The sequence below is a fragment of the Gouania willdenowi genome, chromosome 21 (assembly GCF_900634775.1).
Source record: "Gouania willdenowi chromosome 21, fGouWil2.1, whole genome shotgun sequence".
Lineage (NCBI taxonomy): Eukaryota > Metazoa > Chordata > Actinopteri > Blenniiformes > Gobiesocidae > Gouania > Gouania willdenowi.
In genome coordinates, this window is record NC_041064.1 from 6,148,893 (window position 1) to 6,169,473 (window position 20,581).

Consider the following 20,581-nt stretch of genomic DNA (forward strand, 5'->3'; position numbering starts at 1 on the left):
GAATACCGGGAACAAATTACAACAAAAATGGAGTCAAGTCATCACTGTCCTCCTTGTGTGGCAAAAAAACACAAGAAACCACAGTAAGAATGAAGTAAAAACACTTATTTACATCTGTCTACATGAATCCATATCCCACAATGCAATAAACAAAGCTTATTTGAAAATGTCAATAAGAGAGTGTTTACAGTGGAGATAAAAACAAACTTTCAAGCTACAATTTCAACCTTTTACATCTCTTTTTCAAGCAAATGATCTTGGATTTATTGATCTATGAGGCCTACATTATGTCTTTATCTGATATAAAATGATCTTCTCCAACTACTGTTTGTTACGGACACTCAAAAAAATCCTTTGAATGCCAACAGGGGTTCAGATAAATGAGCATTGTGCTGCGATGTGAATGGCAAAGAAGTGATTGAATTTACGGCGTACAAGTACAAGCAGGATGTGTTGGTGGAGCAGAAGTGACAGCTTTCATTAAAGCCTCTGTGGTAGCACGAAGGATGAGCAGCAAGAAATAATCCATTTTAGTGGAGTGTCAATAATATATTGTGCTAAAGAAGGGCAAACTTTGTGAATTATTTATGAATCCCTCTTCCTGGTGTGTGGGCTTTAACCTCATTACAGTGACAGTTGAAAAGCCGTTAGCCATGTTTAATATTGTATTGCAGAAAGAGGAGTAGATAATAGTGGGAGCATAAGCAGAATTCATCTCGAGCTGACTAAATTGGAGGTAAAAATAACCAGACAAAGTGTAAAAAGCACAGCTCAGTGTCCAAGTAAAACTTCAAACTTCAGAAGATGTGTAATTGTAATTGGCTGAGTCATCCAGGACATCTGTAGTGGCTAAAAGCACATCTTTAAGTAAGAGGTCTTTGGGAACAGAAGAACGTGCACATCAAAGATTTTCCTTCAGGACAATACTGGAGTGCATCTTCCTCTCAGATATTTTACTATTAGTTTCTCGAGTATCCAATAAACCAGTATCTCACAGTGAGCACAGAAGCACTGAGAAGAGGGAAAAATTCCATTTCCTAGTCCAACCATTTCTCACTATTCAGAAGAAGCTGTTAAGCACACGGAGGTGGATTATACTGTATGAGGGACAAAGTCTGTGATGATTGCTGCACTCGTGCATGGTGAACTGGCTTTAAATTGTGACGAAACACATTAAAACAAGAACACAAACCAAACCGCCAGATATGTGCAGTTAATATTATCATTCTTAACACTTTAAAGAATTTGAAGGTGTTTCTATCCCCATTAATAACCATTCAGTAGGTCTAAATGTATATACAAGCAATCTTTTTTTTTTTTTTTTTTTTTTTTTTTTTTAATCGCGATGAAAGGCGGAATCTGGATTCGGTCTGGATAAAATTTCATGTTTTTTTTTAACTTTGCAAATTAATTTTTTGATTTTCAATCCTATTCCAGAATCTGTATACTGATCGAGCGCTTCTCCAACATTTAATGGAATCTTCCATTGCGGAAGGTCAATCTTTGGTAAAAATGTTGTCAAAATCCGTAATCCTGCGAACAGACAGACAAATAAACAAGAGTACTCTGAAAGTGCAAACCTCAGCCATGTTTAGAGGTACTGTATTTACAGTACCTTCCGGATCATCTCCTAAATCAAACTCTTTCTTCCTTTTGAAATTGTCTATGAAATTACCAAATTTTATGTAAATCTTTTCAGAACTTTTGGAGATATCCTGCTTACAAACATCCACATTAACAGACAGACGGACAAATGCCGGTGAAAATATTTTCTCTCTGCCATTTCCCTCCACCACAGAGGTAACATATCTATGAAAACATAGTCCAACAAGTAAAATTTAATCTGTATTAATGCCATTCACTGGTGAAATCATAAGAAAATGGGTTTTAAGGTGCATTCACGCTGGCAACTAGATTACATTCAAAATCAATGTAAATGTCCCAACGTCAAGCGACCTCCCGTTAAGCGGCAAGACTCGCACGATTCCGGCGAATCAATTGCGCAATCTGAGTCACTGGAAGTCGCTCCAAGTTAAAAAGTTTGAACTTTTCAAGCAACTTTGAGTAACGCTGTGATGCGACATCCAATCGTCTCACTACGTCACTACCCCGGTCGTCACGTCACTGTGGAAGATCAAGCAATAAAAAAAAAAAAAAAAAAACAAAACAAAAAGTGCGACTACATTCAAGTGACTGATCGTGTTTGGTCTAAATGCACCTTTAGTTTTGGCTAAAATCAATAAAGTTGAAATATTGACAACAGTGTGACCCGCAAAAGCATTGTATCTTTCCAAAAACAACAGCAATTGTCCCTTTAACAGACAAATATTAGCACACTATGAGAAAAATTCTGCACCTTTTACTTGGAACCGGACCCGCCGCCATCTTCACACAGTTCACTTTCCGAGTCTGGACCCCAGCAGAACAACCCCAGGTCCCGTTCCAGGAGCTGCTTTCATTCCCATCCAAAGAGTCCTCGTCAATGCAAGGCCCCCATGCCGATGCCTCCCAGTAGAACACAGTGCACGGGTGCTCATTGCAGGTTCTCCACTCCTCCAGGGCCGGACCTGCTGGACACACTTTCCCCTCTGGAAACAAACAAGTGCATGAGAAGGATCAATGAGATCATGCAGAAATGAACTGTTCAGATGAAATGCAACATAAAAGATCAAAGCAGCATCTTCACTGAATGACATTTAATCGCAGAAAATGACTGTTCCCAGTACGTGGAGGTAAATATCAGCAGCAAAATACACGGTTAGTCTGAACTGGCTGAGCAAACACCAACACAAAGCTTCCATTTGCACTGCTTGCTTTCTTCTCTCTTTGCTTTATTCAGAGGACAAAATGCAAACAGTATAAAACAGTTATCATGGTACTCGGGACAAGTGTGTAAACTGCTGCAGTGATTCAACTACTAGAAATACTTCCCCAACAGATGCTATAATAAGCATTCCCAAGTAGTTTGACTACAAATATATTCTTCTTAATAAGTATTTATTTGCTGTTTTAAAAAGGGAAACTCAGATTGCAAAAAAGGGGGGTACACATGACAATTTATTAAATCTGAAGAGACTTCACACATGAAGATAAAAAATCAGGCATTGAACAGATTTGATTGTACGTTTGTATGTGTGTGAGCTCAGATAATCTCAACATACACACAGCACTCACACAAAACCATTTTGTCCCACCATCGATCTTTCTTCAAGCCAGGAATTGTCTGTGATTAAACAAGATCTTACAACGTGATATAATGATGCGTTCAAAGCAACTCAGAATTCTGGATTTTCTAACCTCCTACTTGAAAAAATGAGTTGGAACGCGACCTGAAGTCGGAGCTACTACTCAGTAAAGTCATATTTTCTTCCCACTGCAGATGATACGTGTTCATGTGGAATTGTTGTTTTTTTAGGTCAGACTCAAAACGCCACTCATTCAGGCTACTTTCTTGTTGTTGTGTACACTAGTTAAAATCACTACTCCTCTGTTGTTCGAGAGTGGATCGGGCTGAAATTTGGTAGGTATAATCTATGAATGTGTATGCATAGACGCTCCGAGCCCAATTTTTGATTTGGGGCCCCAAAAGGAAAAAAAAACCGAAAGTCGATTTCTCATTTATTTGTGAGTCAAATATTATGACAATTGGTGGTACCGAATCATTGGCATATACCAATAATACTGCGTACGTGTCACGGGGACCTCGGGGGCCCCATTTTTTAAATGATTACTCCTCCGTTAGTTTTCTTCAGATTGGAATGCAGTTTGGTATGAATACTCTATGAATGAAAATGATGAGACGCTTGGAGCCCTTTTTTTGAAATGAGGCTCTGGGGCCCACCCCCCATTTCCGATCATTTCCAAATGTATGGGAACATAGTCGTGTGATATATTGTTTCAAAGGTAATTCAACGTAGATTACAATTATGCCTCGTACAATTTGATTAGGGGCCTGATGGGCTCGTGGGCCCTCCCCCCTTTTTTTGGCAATTTCCATGAGTCATTTTTTAATTTTTTTGTGAGTCAAATATTGCGACAGTTGGTGGTACGAAATCACTTGACACATACCAATATATGAATAGGGCCCATTACTTCGTATGTGCCACGGGGGCGTCAGGAGGCCCCCGGGGGCCCCAAATTCAAATGACAACTACTCCATTAATGCTCGTTGAATCGGGGTGTAATTTGAGATGGATATTCTCGGGACATACTGTACGTAGTCATGTGATTTATTGTTTCAGAGGCAATTCAATGTAGATTACGATTTTAAGAGGAGAGGAATGAATGAATGAATGAATGAATGAATGAATGAATGCTAAAAATATTAGCGCTTTAACTAACAACTAACCATCAGCACTTTAGCACTAAAGCACTCTATTGTCTGCCAATTTTAGGATAAGGCAGACGAGAAAGACACAAGTGTCGTTATGATTAAGTCTTTGTATTTTATTGTACTGTCCACATCTGATTTTGGTATTGTCTGTTTTTTTTTTTTTCTTTTTTAATGTAGGTTTGGTTTTTTTTCATTTTTTTTTAAATATAATGTCTGTTGTATACAACATCAACATGCCAGGGACTACCGATGGAAACTACCCTGTGGCTACAATCTGCCACATTGACATATTTCTCCATTAATGTGCATTATCCTTTGTCAAAAATATATAAAATAAATAAATAAATGCTTTATTTCGAACATGTGCGTGTAACATGAAAAAAACACACAATCACATAAGTCTCTTTAATGCATATTTACATAATACATATTTACAACAAAAAAATAGGGAATAAATAGAATGAGATTAAATTAAAAAAAAACACTGAAATCCTTTATAAAAAATATAAAAGACACCTGATTGTGAAAGCCCTTCTCCCTCACTGTATTTCATGAAAACAATGTGTAAAGATAAGCTGACATTCGGAAAGGGGGAAAATCCAGACAAAAACTGTCAGATTATCTTTATGTGTGAACTCTGCTGAAGGAAATACCTGTAAATAAGGTGTGACATAACAACTGCAAATAAACCCTGAAATATGATGGTGTGAACCCAGAATAATGAAGGTGTTTTTAGGGTCACTCTCTTGCGGTGAACTCTATTTCCAGTCTATATGTGGAGATAATCTTAGTGGATGAAGCTCTGTAGGTGTTATCTGGTGAGAGCTTGGAACCATGAAGTCTGGGTTGGATGGCATGGATGAGTTTGTCACCGAACCGCAACCAAATAAATACCTCCACCTCCGCTCCGCTTTCTCCCTGCTCCTCTGTGGCGTCACACACACACACACACACACACACACACACACACACGCATACGTGCACAGAAGATGGTGACGGGGACAAACATTTAGCCGTGGCATTTTCTGTCCAGACCAGCCCACTACATTATCAGAGGACCCCACGTAGAAGCTGTTATTACATCAGCAGCAATGCTTAACATGTGGCTCTTTATGTCTTAATTCTAATTAGTTTTTCCCCAGAAAACCTTATAAAGCAGGGAATTTTTTAACCCTTTTTAACTCTTTTCTTTTTTGCAACTTCCTCAGTCTAATTTTTGCCCCTTTTCAAATGGTTTTGACACTTTTTTAAGATTTTATGTACTGTACATAGTGCCAATAAATCTCCCTTTTCCCCCAATGTTTTGTCCATTTTCATTGTCTTTTTGACACGTTTATCCAATTATTGTTCTTTCTTAAACCATTTTTGCAAAATTTCATTCAAAAATACCACCTCTGATCCAATAAATACCACTTGTTTCGTTTTTTCACTTCATTTGGCCTCTTTCCGTTTCATATTTTTGACCTTTGAGACATTTTGCTTATGTAAGCTACCTTTTGCCCTTACATACCACGTGTTAGCTTTTTTTTGCCCAAATGTTTGGCACTTTTGATTGCTTTTGGTCCATTTTGATCCCTTTTCACTCATTTGTGACTCGCATTTGAGGGAATGCAGAAAATGAAGAAACGTGCACCGCCCCACATAAGCCGTCTGATGAATCATATCAAAATAATCATGAAAAAAAATAAAATAAACATGATTCTAATCTGTACCACCTCTGCCAGCGAGTAGCCATTAGCACGCTAGTAAAAAAACTTAAGCTGTGGGATTCTTTCATCAGCTGCTGGTGCAGATATGCCTTTAGTAACTGGGATTGATGGGTGGGACTGGGAGCTTGGAGCCGAGGCTCGCTGTTGTCAGACAAAAAAACACAACACATGGCGTGAGCTGTGAAATCGAGGAAATAGCTCGTCAACTCATGCCTGAAACATTTTTGGGATAAAAGAGCGTGTCTGTAAAAAGGGACTGAAACACATTCATTTTGTCAAATAAGCAATCTTATTTTTTTTTTTTACATTTTTGAAAACTGATTTTTGCAGTAATAAAAACATTGCGGTTTGTCCAAGAATGTTTTTACATCTTTTACAGCTTTTATACATCGGCTTGTCAATTAAACTACGCAATTAAAAGACACATTCTTTACACTTTGTTGTTTTGTTTGCTCCTTCAATCTATTTTTAATTTATGTTCCTATATTTATTTTTAGAATCAATAAACCATACCATTAAAGGACTTATAACAGTCTATTTTTTGATGTTGTCATCTTCATAAAAAACACAAAGATTAATCTCAATCATCTTTTGTATGCATGTGGTGTGTTTTTTTTTTTTTCTTGATTTATTTATTTATTTTGGTTTAAAATGCAGTGTAAAAGATGAATCCCACAGTGGATGGAAGTGTGTACTGTTATTGATACCTTTTCCAGGAATGGCGAGCACGGAGCGGCTCCGGCTCTGCCTGCCCTCTGAGGTCTTGGAGGCACAGCTGTGTGAGCAGGAGGACCAGGAGGACCATGAACCCACCACGCAGTCTGCAGAGCAGGCCACCTCACAGGCTTCTTCAGTAGGTGGAGGGTCACCGTCGCAGTGAGCGTTAGATACACTTTCCCCTGGAGAATCAACCATAAGAGGATGAAGTGGCAACGTCAGCTTTGAGAGTTTAGAATAAGCCAATATGACACTATATTCTTTTATGTTTCACATCCAGATAAGACCTCTATCAGACAGGGACACAGACGTGGACCAATACAACATGGGTTTACAGTCAAATCTAGAAAGCTTCAGGGGAATTCTATGTGTAAAAAAGGCAGTGATAAACGGTATATTTCAACCATAAGAAAAGTATTAGAATAAGGAAGATTTCATAATACACAGAAAGTGATCAGAACACTTGGATCACACTTTTCAGAAACGCATTTGGTTAAATTACTTTTAACTTTTATTATCTTTTTAATGATGTTCCTCCTGTTGTTTTAAATTCTCTTATGTTTTATTATCCTTTTGGGATGTTGCTGTTGTTGTTTTAGTTTCACCTCTGTTTGTACAGTACTTTGTGATTTTATCTGTGAAATATATATATATATATATATATATATATATATATATATATATATATATATATATATATAAATACAATTTACTTACTTACTTTTTGTTTGTGAAAATGTTTTAAAATCCTATATTTGGGTCAATTAATCACATGATATTTCATAAAATCAGGCAATGTTTGAGTGAATATTATGATGGAAATAAATATAGAAATACTATTAAAAGAAAACTAAAATAGGGCAAAAAATACATTTGAATAGATTTAGCATCATTTTAAAGATTTTTGTCGTACCACATGATATTTTGACACTTTAACAGAATAAATTACTGAACTAATTTAGTAAGTAACATTAAAAAACTAAAAGTGCATATATTCTAAGTTACTACATATTTGGTAACTTTTTTATGCATTTAAATCAGGGTTTTTGAAACACGCCAAAAACAGCATGTCTATTGGAATCTATATGCTACAGAGCTCACTCACACGTGCTGTCCCGTATGAGAGAAAAAAAACAAATGTGCTGCAACATAAACTCAAGTCACATGTTGATATTCTACAGCTGGTTGTAAATAAAAGTTCCTGTGTTGCATTTTGCATCCAGAATTATTGTTGAAGAAATGTTAATTTTTGAGAAAAATTATTGAGATATGCGTCTTTGTGCATTTATACTTAGACATAAATATGCAACTTAGACCTGCTAATAGATTGTCTAATTACAAAAAAACCTCTATGCTAAATTGAGATTACAACGCTTGTTTGACCAAAAAACAAGTCTATGAATTACTTGGTAGATTAAATAAGACAAGATAATATTATTCCAATGCGGAGAACCCGTCTTTGCCTAAATGAGGAAACCTTATCCTGCTTTAGAGTGCGGCTGAATCAGCTCATAGCTTAATAAATCACAAGTGTGGCTGTGCCCTTTGCTGTCTCAGTAGGAGGCTAATTGTTGGACTAAACCAATGTGCAATCAATTATCTTTCCACTGCTTTTACGAGAGCAACAACCTACGAGAACTGTTGCATTTTTAATGTAATCAGCTACTTGATTTGATTATATCTAGAGTTGGATTAATATATTACATTTCCACAAACTATACAACCACTATTTGGAAATGTTAAGATTTAAGATAATGTATTAAGACTATTTATGTATGAAAAGCTGTGAAAAAAATCAAACGTGACATATCAAATATTGTTTTTGATCTAAAGCAGTGGTTCCCCACATTTTTTTGATCGTGACCCCATTTTATTATCACACATTCCTGGTGACCCCAAAGGCTTTATTTTCCTTCTAGAATTAGTTTTGGATTATTTTTGTTATACTGTGTAGCCAGGATTAATGATTAAAAAAACAAACAAAACATTTATATGCTATGTTTTCAATTATTATTTATTATGTATTTACTATTATATTATATGTTATATTGTATCATATATTATTATTATATTTTAGATTTATTTTTGAGAAACTGTTTTTTTTAATCAATTACTGTACTAGACATTTCAGGCGACCCCGTTTAAATTCAACGCGACCCCACATAGGGTCACAGCCCCAAGTTTGAAAAATCCTGATCTAATGACACGTTTTCAATGTGTTTTCTATTGTAACAGATTTTTTAATTATTTTTTTTTAATGTATGAAGTTAAGAATTTCTCAGCTTTCTTTCTTTTTCTTTTTCTCTGTTTTTATTTCTACCAGGTGTTGAGATTTTTTTTAGATCCTTTGGTTCGAGAAAACAAGACGAAGAGATCAATTTCCAAACCTGCCAAGCTGTTGTCAAAACAACACACGCTGAAACTAAAGCATTGTTCTCAGATCTACACTCACACTCAGCCGCGTGCACTTTGTCGCTACATCATGTATTATAGTTTAACAATAACAACTCCAGGGAAGGGTTTGTCGTCAATTTGTCACCTTCCTCCCAGCGGCACAAATACTCTCAGTGCTGTGGAAGACAGGAGACCTGGAGAAAGCACATGTAGGTAGTGCCTCATCACACAGAGACTAAAGGCTCCCGTGGGATGTTTAAAAAAAAAACCTTTCAAAAGTTAGAGTTTTACATCTTCAACCAACACGTTAAGTGTGTGTGTGTTAAAGCAGGAAATTTTAACGGTTAGAAATAATACAAAAGAGCCACAGGCTGCTGTTTGACATGCATTATTCTCACTATAATTGCAGAACAGGTGGATAATATAATAATGGTGAATATTACTTTTCCTAAAGTGAAAATGTATTTTACACTCTTCTTTTTTAGCAACTTATTGCTGGTGCCATTCACACTTATTCACATGTTCACTAAATACATCACAAAAAAAACTACTGTCAAAGACTCGTGCACTGTGAAATATGATTTTAGGGTGTAGGAAAATATTATTCTGTGCTCATGCAGTTTTATAAGTAGTTATCATGATAAATGACTAAAATTGGGTCATTTTTATCTTTTTTTTTACAAAAAATGTTTTCTGTTTTTAGTTTTTAATCACGTAAAGCACATTGAATTGCCTTGTGTATCAAATATGCTATACAAATACATTTCCCTAGCCTTGCCTTGTGCCATTCCACATGCAGTATGTGACAAGTGCAGCTTTCCCAGAATGCCTTGCAGTTTTCTGGTTTAAAACTGAATTTTTAAGCAATGAATGATTAACCTCTGTGATGGACTGGCGCCCTGTCCAGGGTGTACCCCCGCCCACCGCCCTATGAGAGCCGGATATTGGCACTGGCAGACCCCCGCGACCCTGTTAAACGGGAATAAGCGGGTATGAAAATGATGGATGGATGGATGATTAACCTATCTATTATAATGTCTAAAGCAAAAAAAAAAAAAAAAAAAGTTAAAGTAAAAAATAATGATGTGCACAGTGGAATAGTGGGTAGTGGGTTCAAACCCTGGGGTGGACACTTGGGTCCTTTCTGTGTGGAGTTTGCATGTTCTCCCTGTGCTGCGTGGGTTTCTCCCACTATCCAAAAAACAAAAACAAAAAGGTTGATTGGAGAGTTCGTAGATTGCATGTTAATGTGGTAGTCAGTGTGTTGCCCTCTGATGGACTGGCGCCCGGTCCAGGGTGTACACCCGCCTAACGCCCATTGAGAGCTGGAGATAAGCACCATGCAGACCCCCATGACCCTGAAAAAAGGAGCAAGCGAGTGTAAAAATAGATGGATAAATGGATGTCAAGAGCAGCTTTTTCAGAATGTTTTGCAGGGTTGCAATTTGATCTTTAAACAATGAATTAATTATTAACTATATTGGAATACTTGAAATAACAAAACAAAAAATAATGTGCATAACTTTCGGTTGGATTAACCTAAAAAGATAGTGTCTCTTTGTACGGTTGCCGTACGGACAACGCCCGGTGCTATTGGTACGGTTACCGAAGTACAAGTTTGTTGCGTCTTAGGGTTACGGTTATAACCCAATATTGCAACAATTTTTAGGGTTAGGTTCAGTCTTAGTCACACAACCTAAACTGGCCAAATATGGGTGCTGCATACGAATAGAATGTAGGTATATTGATACAGCAACCATACGGATAGCCACTGCCAACTAAAAATTCCCGGTACATTGGACCCAATTTTCTAAGTAAGTTAGTTATGAACTAAAAACATTTTTATATCTACTCTAAAAGATTGAGTGCAAATTGTCACCTCAATTTAATCTAAGTGTCAGTACACCCCCAGATTTTTGCTGACCTGCCACTAGGGGGAAATATAAAAAAATGCCTTGATTATGGGCGTTGCTCCGAGAGTAGTTAAGACACGCCCACCCCCACAGCGCTGCAGTTTCACATAGAGCTGTCAATCAATGCTCACTGAGGGCTGTAAGAGGAGGAAACCTCGTCTCTCCTCCCATCTTTTATAGGAGGGGCGGGGCTAAAAGACGTCACTGATCTAATCTCAGCCAATAGCAAAATGAAGTTGCAGTCACTCTGACATTTTACAACTGAAAACACTAAATGTAAAGACTAAAATGTGAAGAGTAGGACTAGGATTAATAAACTACATAACTTCATACCTAATCATATATGCATTCAGCAGAAAAAAAGCAGTTTACATTGACATCTTCAACTTCCCCTGATTATTTAGAGCAACCAAAAGCAGTACAAGTGTGACTGAAAAAGCTGCTAAATGATCTAAAAATCAGGCTTCACTCCAATATAAAACAATGAGTTGCTTACAGGCAGTGGGGCCATGTGACATCATTAATCACGTGATTTCAAGATGGTTGAATACAGCTTTTAAAAACGATAAAGTAGTCTCATTTTTAAAACAAATATTGTGTTAATTAATGTGCATTGTTAGCCATAGATATTCTAATAAGGACATTTCAAAGATTTGCGGCCACATTGGTAAAAACAGTGGAGGATCCCTTTAATATAGGAGTTCAATCTAGGCCATTCAAAAATGTATAAATTAAAAATAGTTGCTATATGTATCATGAATTGTTACAGAGCTTGGTAGAAGTCTAAGTGTTGCATTAAAATGTGAAAATAGCAAACGAATGACAAAAGTAAAAATGATTGGCAGGCTGGTCAGAGTTGATGGAAATGTCATTCAAACATGCTCTTCAATAAATAATTGCTGTTTACCACCAAAAAAAAAAACATGTTCTTGATACAAATGGACCATCTCTGCCTGCACAGCTTCATGGAGCCTCATGGTAAATAAGTTAAAGCTACAGCAGCAACAGACGACGCCTCTGTGAGCATCTCCTGTCAGTGAAGAACAAAAAAACCAGGCTGCACAGGCTCAACAAAACAAAAAAAAACTAGTCACTAGAAGTTGGAAAACTTAGTTTTTCATGTTTGAGTTCCTCTTAATGCCTTTAACTTTACAGCTGAGCTGTAGAAAGTGGCACATATCAAAACAAATTGCATTGATATTTAGCATAATTGTTGTAAATTGACAGTGAGGTTTTAAAGCAGTGATGGGAGATCATTCTCTTGCTCCACCAAGCCTCCCACTCAGGTAATTATTTCAAGTGTGCAGGCTTTATACAGCATGAACATTAAACAAATGAACGTCTGCATGCTGAAGGAATTTCTGTGAATCGACCTCGGTCGACCACATTCGTAGGATGGGATCAAAACTGACACATGATGCAGTGAAGACAGGGTTTAAAAAAATAAAATGAAAAGAGAAAGTCAAAAGTTTCTCATCTGAAATAAAAGGAAACATTTATTACCTTTGCTACTTTTGCAGAACAAAGAAAACTTTCACTTTTTTCACTCAGGTTTCATTTGTTAATATTTAAACTTCATAACTTCATGTTCCACGCTGCATTTGCTCAAATCTTAATGTATGCGTCGGTTGGTAAAAAAAACAACTCATTATTTTCCACCGTATGTCATTATCAAGACTTTAGCAACATAAAGCCGTAAATCACTTACAAACTTTTAAAACACACACACACACACACACACACTAAAAATTTCCATTTTTTGAAGTGACAATAACGAGACACTGACTAATACAAAAAACACATGGGAACAAAAGCTATATTAAAATACAGTATATTGATATTTTCTTAATTATAACCAAATTAATAAAAACTACACTATAATTCTGTCACTTGGGACAAAACCCAATCAAAACTCATGTGGTCATTGGTCTTTGATCACATTAAATCTGTCTGTACGTATTTACAAACATTTATACTATTTAATATCACATTAATACTAATTAAATCTTTTTTTAAAAAAAAGCATAAACTCTCATACTTTACATTTTAGTCCAAACAGATCTTAATGACTAAAACTACACTAAGGTCCTGTTCCCCCGTCAATGTTTTGCTTCGTTTCTGTTTTTGTTTCCAAAAAGTTCTGCATTCACACGGGAACGTTTTCAAAATGATCTCTGTTTACAAAAAAAAAAAACGATGTAGTACACATGCCAGGACAGTAGATGGCGGTATGATTTTGCAATGAACCATAATAAGCGCATGCGTAGACACTTCCTCCAAAAACAAGTAAGAGTTGAGATTAAATCGGACCTACAAAGGTAGACCTGACTCGACATGAGGCCGACAGAATACGGCCCGAACCGAATATACGTAGGTGATCTCTTTTTATGCATGAATCAATTGCTATTCATATCCGTGCGTGGCACACCCATGCACAATGATTCAAGGTGGGTTTCTTTAATAACTCAGCTTTATTTACTAGCTACTTGTGCTACATCCAACTATAAACATGACAAGCAGCTTCACGTGAATATATATACGCTATGCAAGCTGCTCTCTACATATAGTATGTGACACTCACAGCTCCACAGCGAGTCAAGAACGAGTTGTTAATGCATTTGTTAGCATGGAGCAGAGTCCAACCAGAGTCTGTGTTAAAAAGATAGAAATTAAGACCAACTCAATAGCTCTCAGGAGGAGTGCAGCGATTTGATTGTCATCAGAATCTGGTGCAGGCATGAAATACGACTGCGCTGATCAGTAAATCAACACTTTGTTGGAGAAGTTCAGTTAAATTCCAAAGATTGAGGGACTCAGAACAGTGTTCCTCACTGTGAAGCTCTGCAGCCTCAGTGCGCATGCCTGTGATGCAGAAAGTGTTGTTTGCATGGAGACGGAGAGGGAAGCATTTTCAAAAACTTCCAATCTGGAGCCCATTTTTAAAAAGTTCAGTTTTAAAGGACCAAAACGCTGTTGCCGTGTAAACGGACAGACAAAACGCAACAAAACATTTGCATTTTTACTAAAAAACGTTCTTGTGTAATCGGGGCGTAAAACTGATATAGTCCTGATGACCAGATTTTGTCTAAAACTAAGTTGCATTTACGATTAAAACTAAATCAAAACGTATTGTCAAAAATAAACATTGTGCAAAACGCAGAATGCTCCTCTTCCCATTGAACAACATGCTACAGTCAAAGGGTTTTCATTTTTTCTCCATACATCAGGAGAGAAAGTAATTAGTCCAAACTTGTGCAACTTTAAAGAACACAACGGACTAAGGACTAAGTGCTGCTTTGCTTGCAAACGCTGCCCAAAGTTAGTGATGTGATGTGATGTCCCGACTCTTGCCCAAGTGTGAGTGTGCATGTATGAAACAAGTACTGGAGGAAGAAGACTCTGCAGATAGATGACCGCCCGCTGGCTGCTTCTGAATTATTAATATTAATACATGGTTGTGTCGTCGCTTATATTATCTCAGCCTTCTGCGTGCTATTTAAACATGATTTCTATTCTGCTCGCCCACAAACCAATTAATTCCCTTCATTGTTATTATGCTGTTGGATTAAAAAAAAAGAAAGAAATCTCTACTTTTTGCTTTTGAGATATTAACTGCATGGGTTCTGTGCTTGGAGCTTTAAGGAAACACTCCAGTAAACACAAAAATTGGCTCTGGCACCTTCAGTATGCATGTGACACTGCTTATTTCCTCTCCTAAATATAAGTTTTAATCACTATTCGATTAACTGTCAACCACAGTGGATGTTTAGATTCATCTGCTCCCAAACTCTGCTGAACAGTCAAGCGTGGCGCTGCTGGTGCTTGATGGTTCGTGTTCAAAAGAAGTGACTCTGAAGGCTTCGATGATGTATAAAACCTGGAACGCCAGTTGACAGTTGTCTGTCAGAAAAATCTCCCAGTGCATTTCTGTCAGTGCTTGTTCTCAGAGGCTAGAGGAGCTGGAATGAGTGAGCGTCGTGTTGTAAAACGGCCAAATGTGCAGACGGAGTAGCACGGCTGTGGAAACTGCTGATACTCGTCTATGAGTTCATGGCTAAAGCTGACTTATTATTTCACGCCTAGTTTCCTTCTCAGTGTACAACAAGTCTATATAACTAATACATAAAGGCACTGGTGAAAGTAATTAAAAGTACTCGCATTACTTTAATTGAGTTGCATTTCACTGTAAACCCAAATAAGGTCCAAAACTCAAAAAAATGTAGTTGATTAATTTAAAAGTCAAAGTTTTCCAGAACATAATGTGCTACATGAATGAAGTATATTTCTTAAACAATCCCTCTTTCAAACAACAGAAATAACAGGATTTTATAATTTTTAGCATGTAATTACTGAATTATATTGTACTTAAGTTATGCTTACTTAGAAACAAATGTTGTTCCATTTACTCAAAAAATATTAGTTAAAGTTGCCCAAAAATGAAGAACATGTTAAACCAACTTGACAAAATCAAGTTGGTATAAATTTCAGTATAAACTATTTAATCTATTTAATTACTTTAAACATCCGGGTTTACAGTCGTTGTACTACACATAAGTATATTTTAAAGTGTCATTTCTTACATTTCTACACCCAACCGTTACTGAGTAAATTAATTATTTTTTGTTTTAAAATGATCAACAGACATTTTGAACCTATAAAAAACGAACAATCAAATGCATCGCATCATAGCCGACCAACCAGATTAAACGTAATGCAACGTAATGGAGGTTATTTTACCACTTTGTTGGGTTCAGGTTGGTGTTTATACCTATTAATGATGTCATCCACATGGCACATTTGGCATGGCACTGTTTTAGAGTTCATAAATGTAGCTATACTTAGAGCCTGATGTTTTCAAATTTAAATTTTGAACTGAATTTATTGATATTGTTTTATTTAAAAAAGGATTGTACATTTTGACGAACCTCTTATACAGATGCCTTTGTGGAAAATAAATTAGTTTCCAATTGTACAAGATTTGGTCTCTTCCTTTTTAAGTTTATACATAAAATGTTTACTGTATGGGAACCGTGGCAAGATTTATTACCAAAAATAAACATGGAGGGTGAAAGTAACTAGTAACTTTTACTTTGAGTACTATTTAATTGTGCTACTTTTTACTTGAGTACTTTATGTATGACTTACTTGTACTTGTGTACACATTCAATCAAGTAACAGTACTTCTACTTGAGTAGATATATTAGTACTTTGTGCACTATAAGCTGGTAAACCTATATAACGCTCACGATTTAATTAAACAACCGTTTTAGGTAGAATAAGAGAACCCCCAACACCAACATTATTTTACTATAACACCAGTTTGTGGGTGGGACGTGTTGGCGGAAAGACAGATTTTTAACAAAAACTGTGTATAACTCAGAGATACAGTTGTGTCGTCCGCATACATCTACAAGTCTTATAATGCTGCGTTCACACCGGACGCAGTGAAAAATGTTCATGATGCGGGCTCCGCGTGAAAAACCTTTTACCCATATTCGCTTCATATGCGCGTCTGAAGCGAATACAAAAAATGCTCCAACCACACTCTCTTTCTTTTCACTATCAACTATGGAGGACCCCAGTAAAATCACTGCTCTTTATCTTCTGTGGAAGCTGAAAATCTGTCAAAACGCTCAACAACAGCATTCCTTGATTCACCAGGTTAACCCGCGACGCATCAAATTTGCTTATTCTCCTCCATGCCGAATCCTTCCTGGTCTGGTAAAAAAAAACTGATCGTGTCGTTAGGGCTGGGCAAAAAAATCGATTTATTCAATTTATCGAATTTGTAGATAAATTCCAGTTTAAAAAAAAATATATATATATATATATACTGTATATATAAATCCAACCCTTTGAGTAGCTATATGTGTGCCACAGGCATGTTTATTTTTCTATTTGCTCTATGCTGAGATGCTAAGAGAAGAGTTTAAAAACTATGTTTTAATTGTAATGTTATATGTTATAGAATATGTAGTTATCTGATTTGTTAATCAGAAAATTTAAGCTACTGTGAAGTTGCTGTTGCACTTTTGCTTAAACCTGGTTTAAAGCTTGAAATTGTTGAATGACAGAGCCTCATTTACTTTTTATTTTGGGATTGTTCTATGCATTTTAACAATATATCTGATGTCTGCAGTCATTTTTAAGTGCATTACAAAAAAAATCAAAAATTTTAATCGAAACTCAATTTTTTCTTTAAAAAATCGGAGATGTTTTTTTTTTTTTTATGCAAACTCACCCAGCCCTACACATGGTAGAGCTCCGGGTCTTCACACACTGCCATGATTATTTTCTCCTCCATGCTCCTCCATGGGTAAAATGACCGGTTCCATGTTGACGGCCAGACGTCATTGACAACAAAGACTCTGATTGGCTTTCACGCCTGTGCGTCACGCAAAACATTTGCTGGAGTTCAATATTTTCAACTCAAGCGAATGACGTCTGTCACGGAAAAACCAGGAGTGCGCATGCCGCGGCCAACGCTCTTCCAGCGCGAATCAAACCACACCAACCAACAGGAGAAGAATTTGAAATAGTTTATCATTTATAGATATTTAGGCTTGTTTTTACTTTCGTATTGGATAGCAGCCATTTTTGGGTTGAAAAACATCTGATAATGCAAAGATCTTGATTTGGCTTGTTTTGCATTGACAATCCACTTCATGAATCGCTCCAAACTGACAAGAAAACACCGTCATTTTATTGAGATATAACTGAAATCGTACAATGTGGATGTAATGTTCAGCAGCAAATAGCAGCAGAGGTTTAGTCAGTCAGTGATTTCCCATCTGCAGATAAGAGATTTTTTAATATGTATTTTATGGTGTTTTTTTTTTGTTTGTTTGTTTTACTTTAATGGCGCTTTAAGTCTTTGTGACAGTTATGACCCCCCAAAAACATCTCTACAGATTGCTTTTTACATTCACTTTGGTCGTATCTTTTCTAAACATCATGTGATATTTAACGACAAAACTGGATTCTACTGTGAGCTCTTGACGTCGTACTGCTTTGGAAAGCCAGAATGGATGAATGGAATATAAAAACCACATTAAACTTGACATTTCTATCTTTTTATGGTGAATTGACAACATTTTTTGTCAGTAGTTTATTACTAAGACAAGGGGAAATTGTGGCTTTCAGGAGCCCCTGTCTGTTCACCGAAGGTTAAAATTTTAAGTGGTAGCTGCCACCCTACACACTTATTTACGTCAAGACATGTGACAAATACCTATGAGAATGATGTAAGGTTTTCGTAAATTATTAGTTTTGTTCAAAGGGGAAAATGCTGTACTTATGAAGATGAGTGTTGTTTTTTTGCGTCTCCAAAATGAAACCGTGGAGAAGAAGTGTGTGCAACGTGGCCTGCCAAGAAACCACAACCAGAAGTGACCTTTCCACGAGCATTACCCACCAACAATCAATGAGGGTTGCACACACTGTATGCATTGTGGGAGATTATCACGATGAGGCATTTCAAAACAAATCAATAAAGCCGGCTTCTTCTGCTTCACGGAGAGGATTCACCACGCAGAAAATCTTTAAAGGTCAGGATACAACTAGGTCTTACTCACACTTTCCTAATATAGAAACAAAGAGAGCTTATTCTTTTTCTGCCAGTGAAAAGGTCTTTTAAATTCATGAGAGTGGGAATTTTTCTGTTTGTAATGTTGGACATGGTGAAACCAGATCAGGGTGTTAGGCAACGGTTGACGTCTGTGGTGAAAGAAAAAAAAAAAATGTTGGAAATACCTTTGTATCCATTGCAAACATCAGCAATGAAGTCAAAGACATTCCTGAAACCTATACAAAGACTTGAAATTCATGCCACGTATTTCAGTGATGATACAGTGCTGTGCATCAGCAGATAACACAGGTGGGTACTGTTTCTGACAGCTCATCAGACTCCTACAAACAACTCTTTGTTGTCTGTGGACGTGTCGCTCCCCTCATGGAGACTTTTTTCACCTCATAACAGCAAATATGACTGAAACACGGCAGTAGTGCTTGTAGATTGTAGTGCTAGTGGATTTTACTATGTTTCCTTTAACCACATTTACAGCAATATTTGTGACATTTACTTTTCTCGTAAAATGATAATGTCAGTGTTAAATCTAAATGTTAAATATTAAATCTAAATGTCATATATTATATCTAAATGTTAAATATTAAATCTAAATGTTATATATAAATCTAATTCTAAATGTTAAATCTAAAATGTACATGTTAAATCTAAATGTAAAATGTACATGTTAAATCTAAATCTAAATGTAAAATGTACATGTTAAATCTAAAATGTACATGTTAAATCTAAAATGTACATGTTAAATCTAAAATGTAAATGTTAAATCTAAATGTAAATTTTAAATCTAAATTTTGAGTCTAAACGCTAAATGTAAATGATAAATCTTAATGTTAAATCTAAATGTATATGTTGAATCTAAATGTAAATGTTAAATCTAAATGTAAATGTTAATTCTAAATGTAAATGTTTAATTTAAATGTACATTTTAAATGTGCTAAAGTGTGGAGATGCTGCGAAATACACGCCAAAAGCTTTGTTGCATGACACGATCTGACTTTATCAGATTTAAAATTAAATAAGTGAGTGGGAAAATGACATCACTGAAGTCACCACTTATATTGTATGAAACAAGGTAGAAAGTGAAGGACAGAGAGGATGGAGAAGCTCAGATGACGCATCAGTGGGTGGAGCAGCACAAAACCAGCAGAGACAAGGAAGAAATAATCCATAATAAAATATAAATAACTAACGCATCTGTTGCCAATGTTTTACAGGAGATAAAATATTTGTCATGCATCCATCGGTGTTGTTGTTTTTTGTTGCCATCTTTCATAAAATATCTGTGAATACCAAAAAGCGGAGACTTCATATTTGTCCCCAAAGTAAGCTCAATTATCTCCCATTCCCTCAAAGACATAAACCTCCATATTGTTTTAATGTGTCACGGCTGACTTTGACTTTGCAGGAGAACTGATAATTAGCAGCTGCTGCCTCTAAGCTCTACTTAATTTATACACCACACAAAACAACGGAGCAGGGAACGTCCTGATCTTACTGAGGAGTCTGTCTATACACTGTAATGATTAGTCTTTCATGTTTTTATACCAGTAAAATAAACAATATAATAGGACATATTTACAAAGTATGAAGGGAGACTTTTATACTGTAATGAGCACGATGAGGAAAAGTGTGAATAAAGCAAGAAATATTTCAAATTGCCTTAAGCCCTGGATTTTAATTGTAACACTGACAATGGCTGTAGGTTTGGATTTTTTATATTTTGTGGATATTTTTTTATTTTAGTTTTTGTTGATTGAGGAGAGATATTGTTGTATAAATGACTTGCGATCTGTGCACGACTTAACCCAAGTCTTATTATTTTGACTTAAAAAAATCAAAAGTAACAACTGAAATATCATCAACTTCAGGAAACAAAATGGACGTGTCAAACTCAAGGCCCGGGGGCCAAATATGGCCCTTTATAGCTTCT

The 20,581-nt window shown here is 36.3% G+C and overlaps 1 protein-coding gene across 1 annotated transcript in view; it reads right to left on the reverse strand.

Moving 5' to 3' along the window:
* Positions 1 to 20,581, reverse strand: part of thsd7ba (thrombospondin, type I, domain containing 7Ba) — a 183,736-nt gene that overhangs the window by 87,194 nt on the left and 75,961 nt on the right. The window contains exons 7-8 of the mRNA XM_028436484.1: positions 6,750 to 6,941; positions 2,357 to 2,588 (exon numbers count right to left, since the gene is read on the reverse strand). Coding sequence (XP_028292285.1) covers positions 2,357 to 2,588; positions 6,750 to 6,941 — 424 coding nt within the window. The remainder of the gene's footprint in view (positions 1 to 2,356; positions 2,589 to 6,749; positions 6,942 to 20,581) is intronic.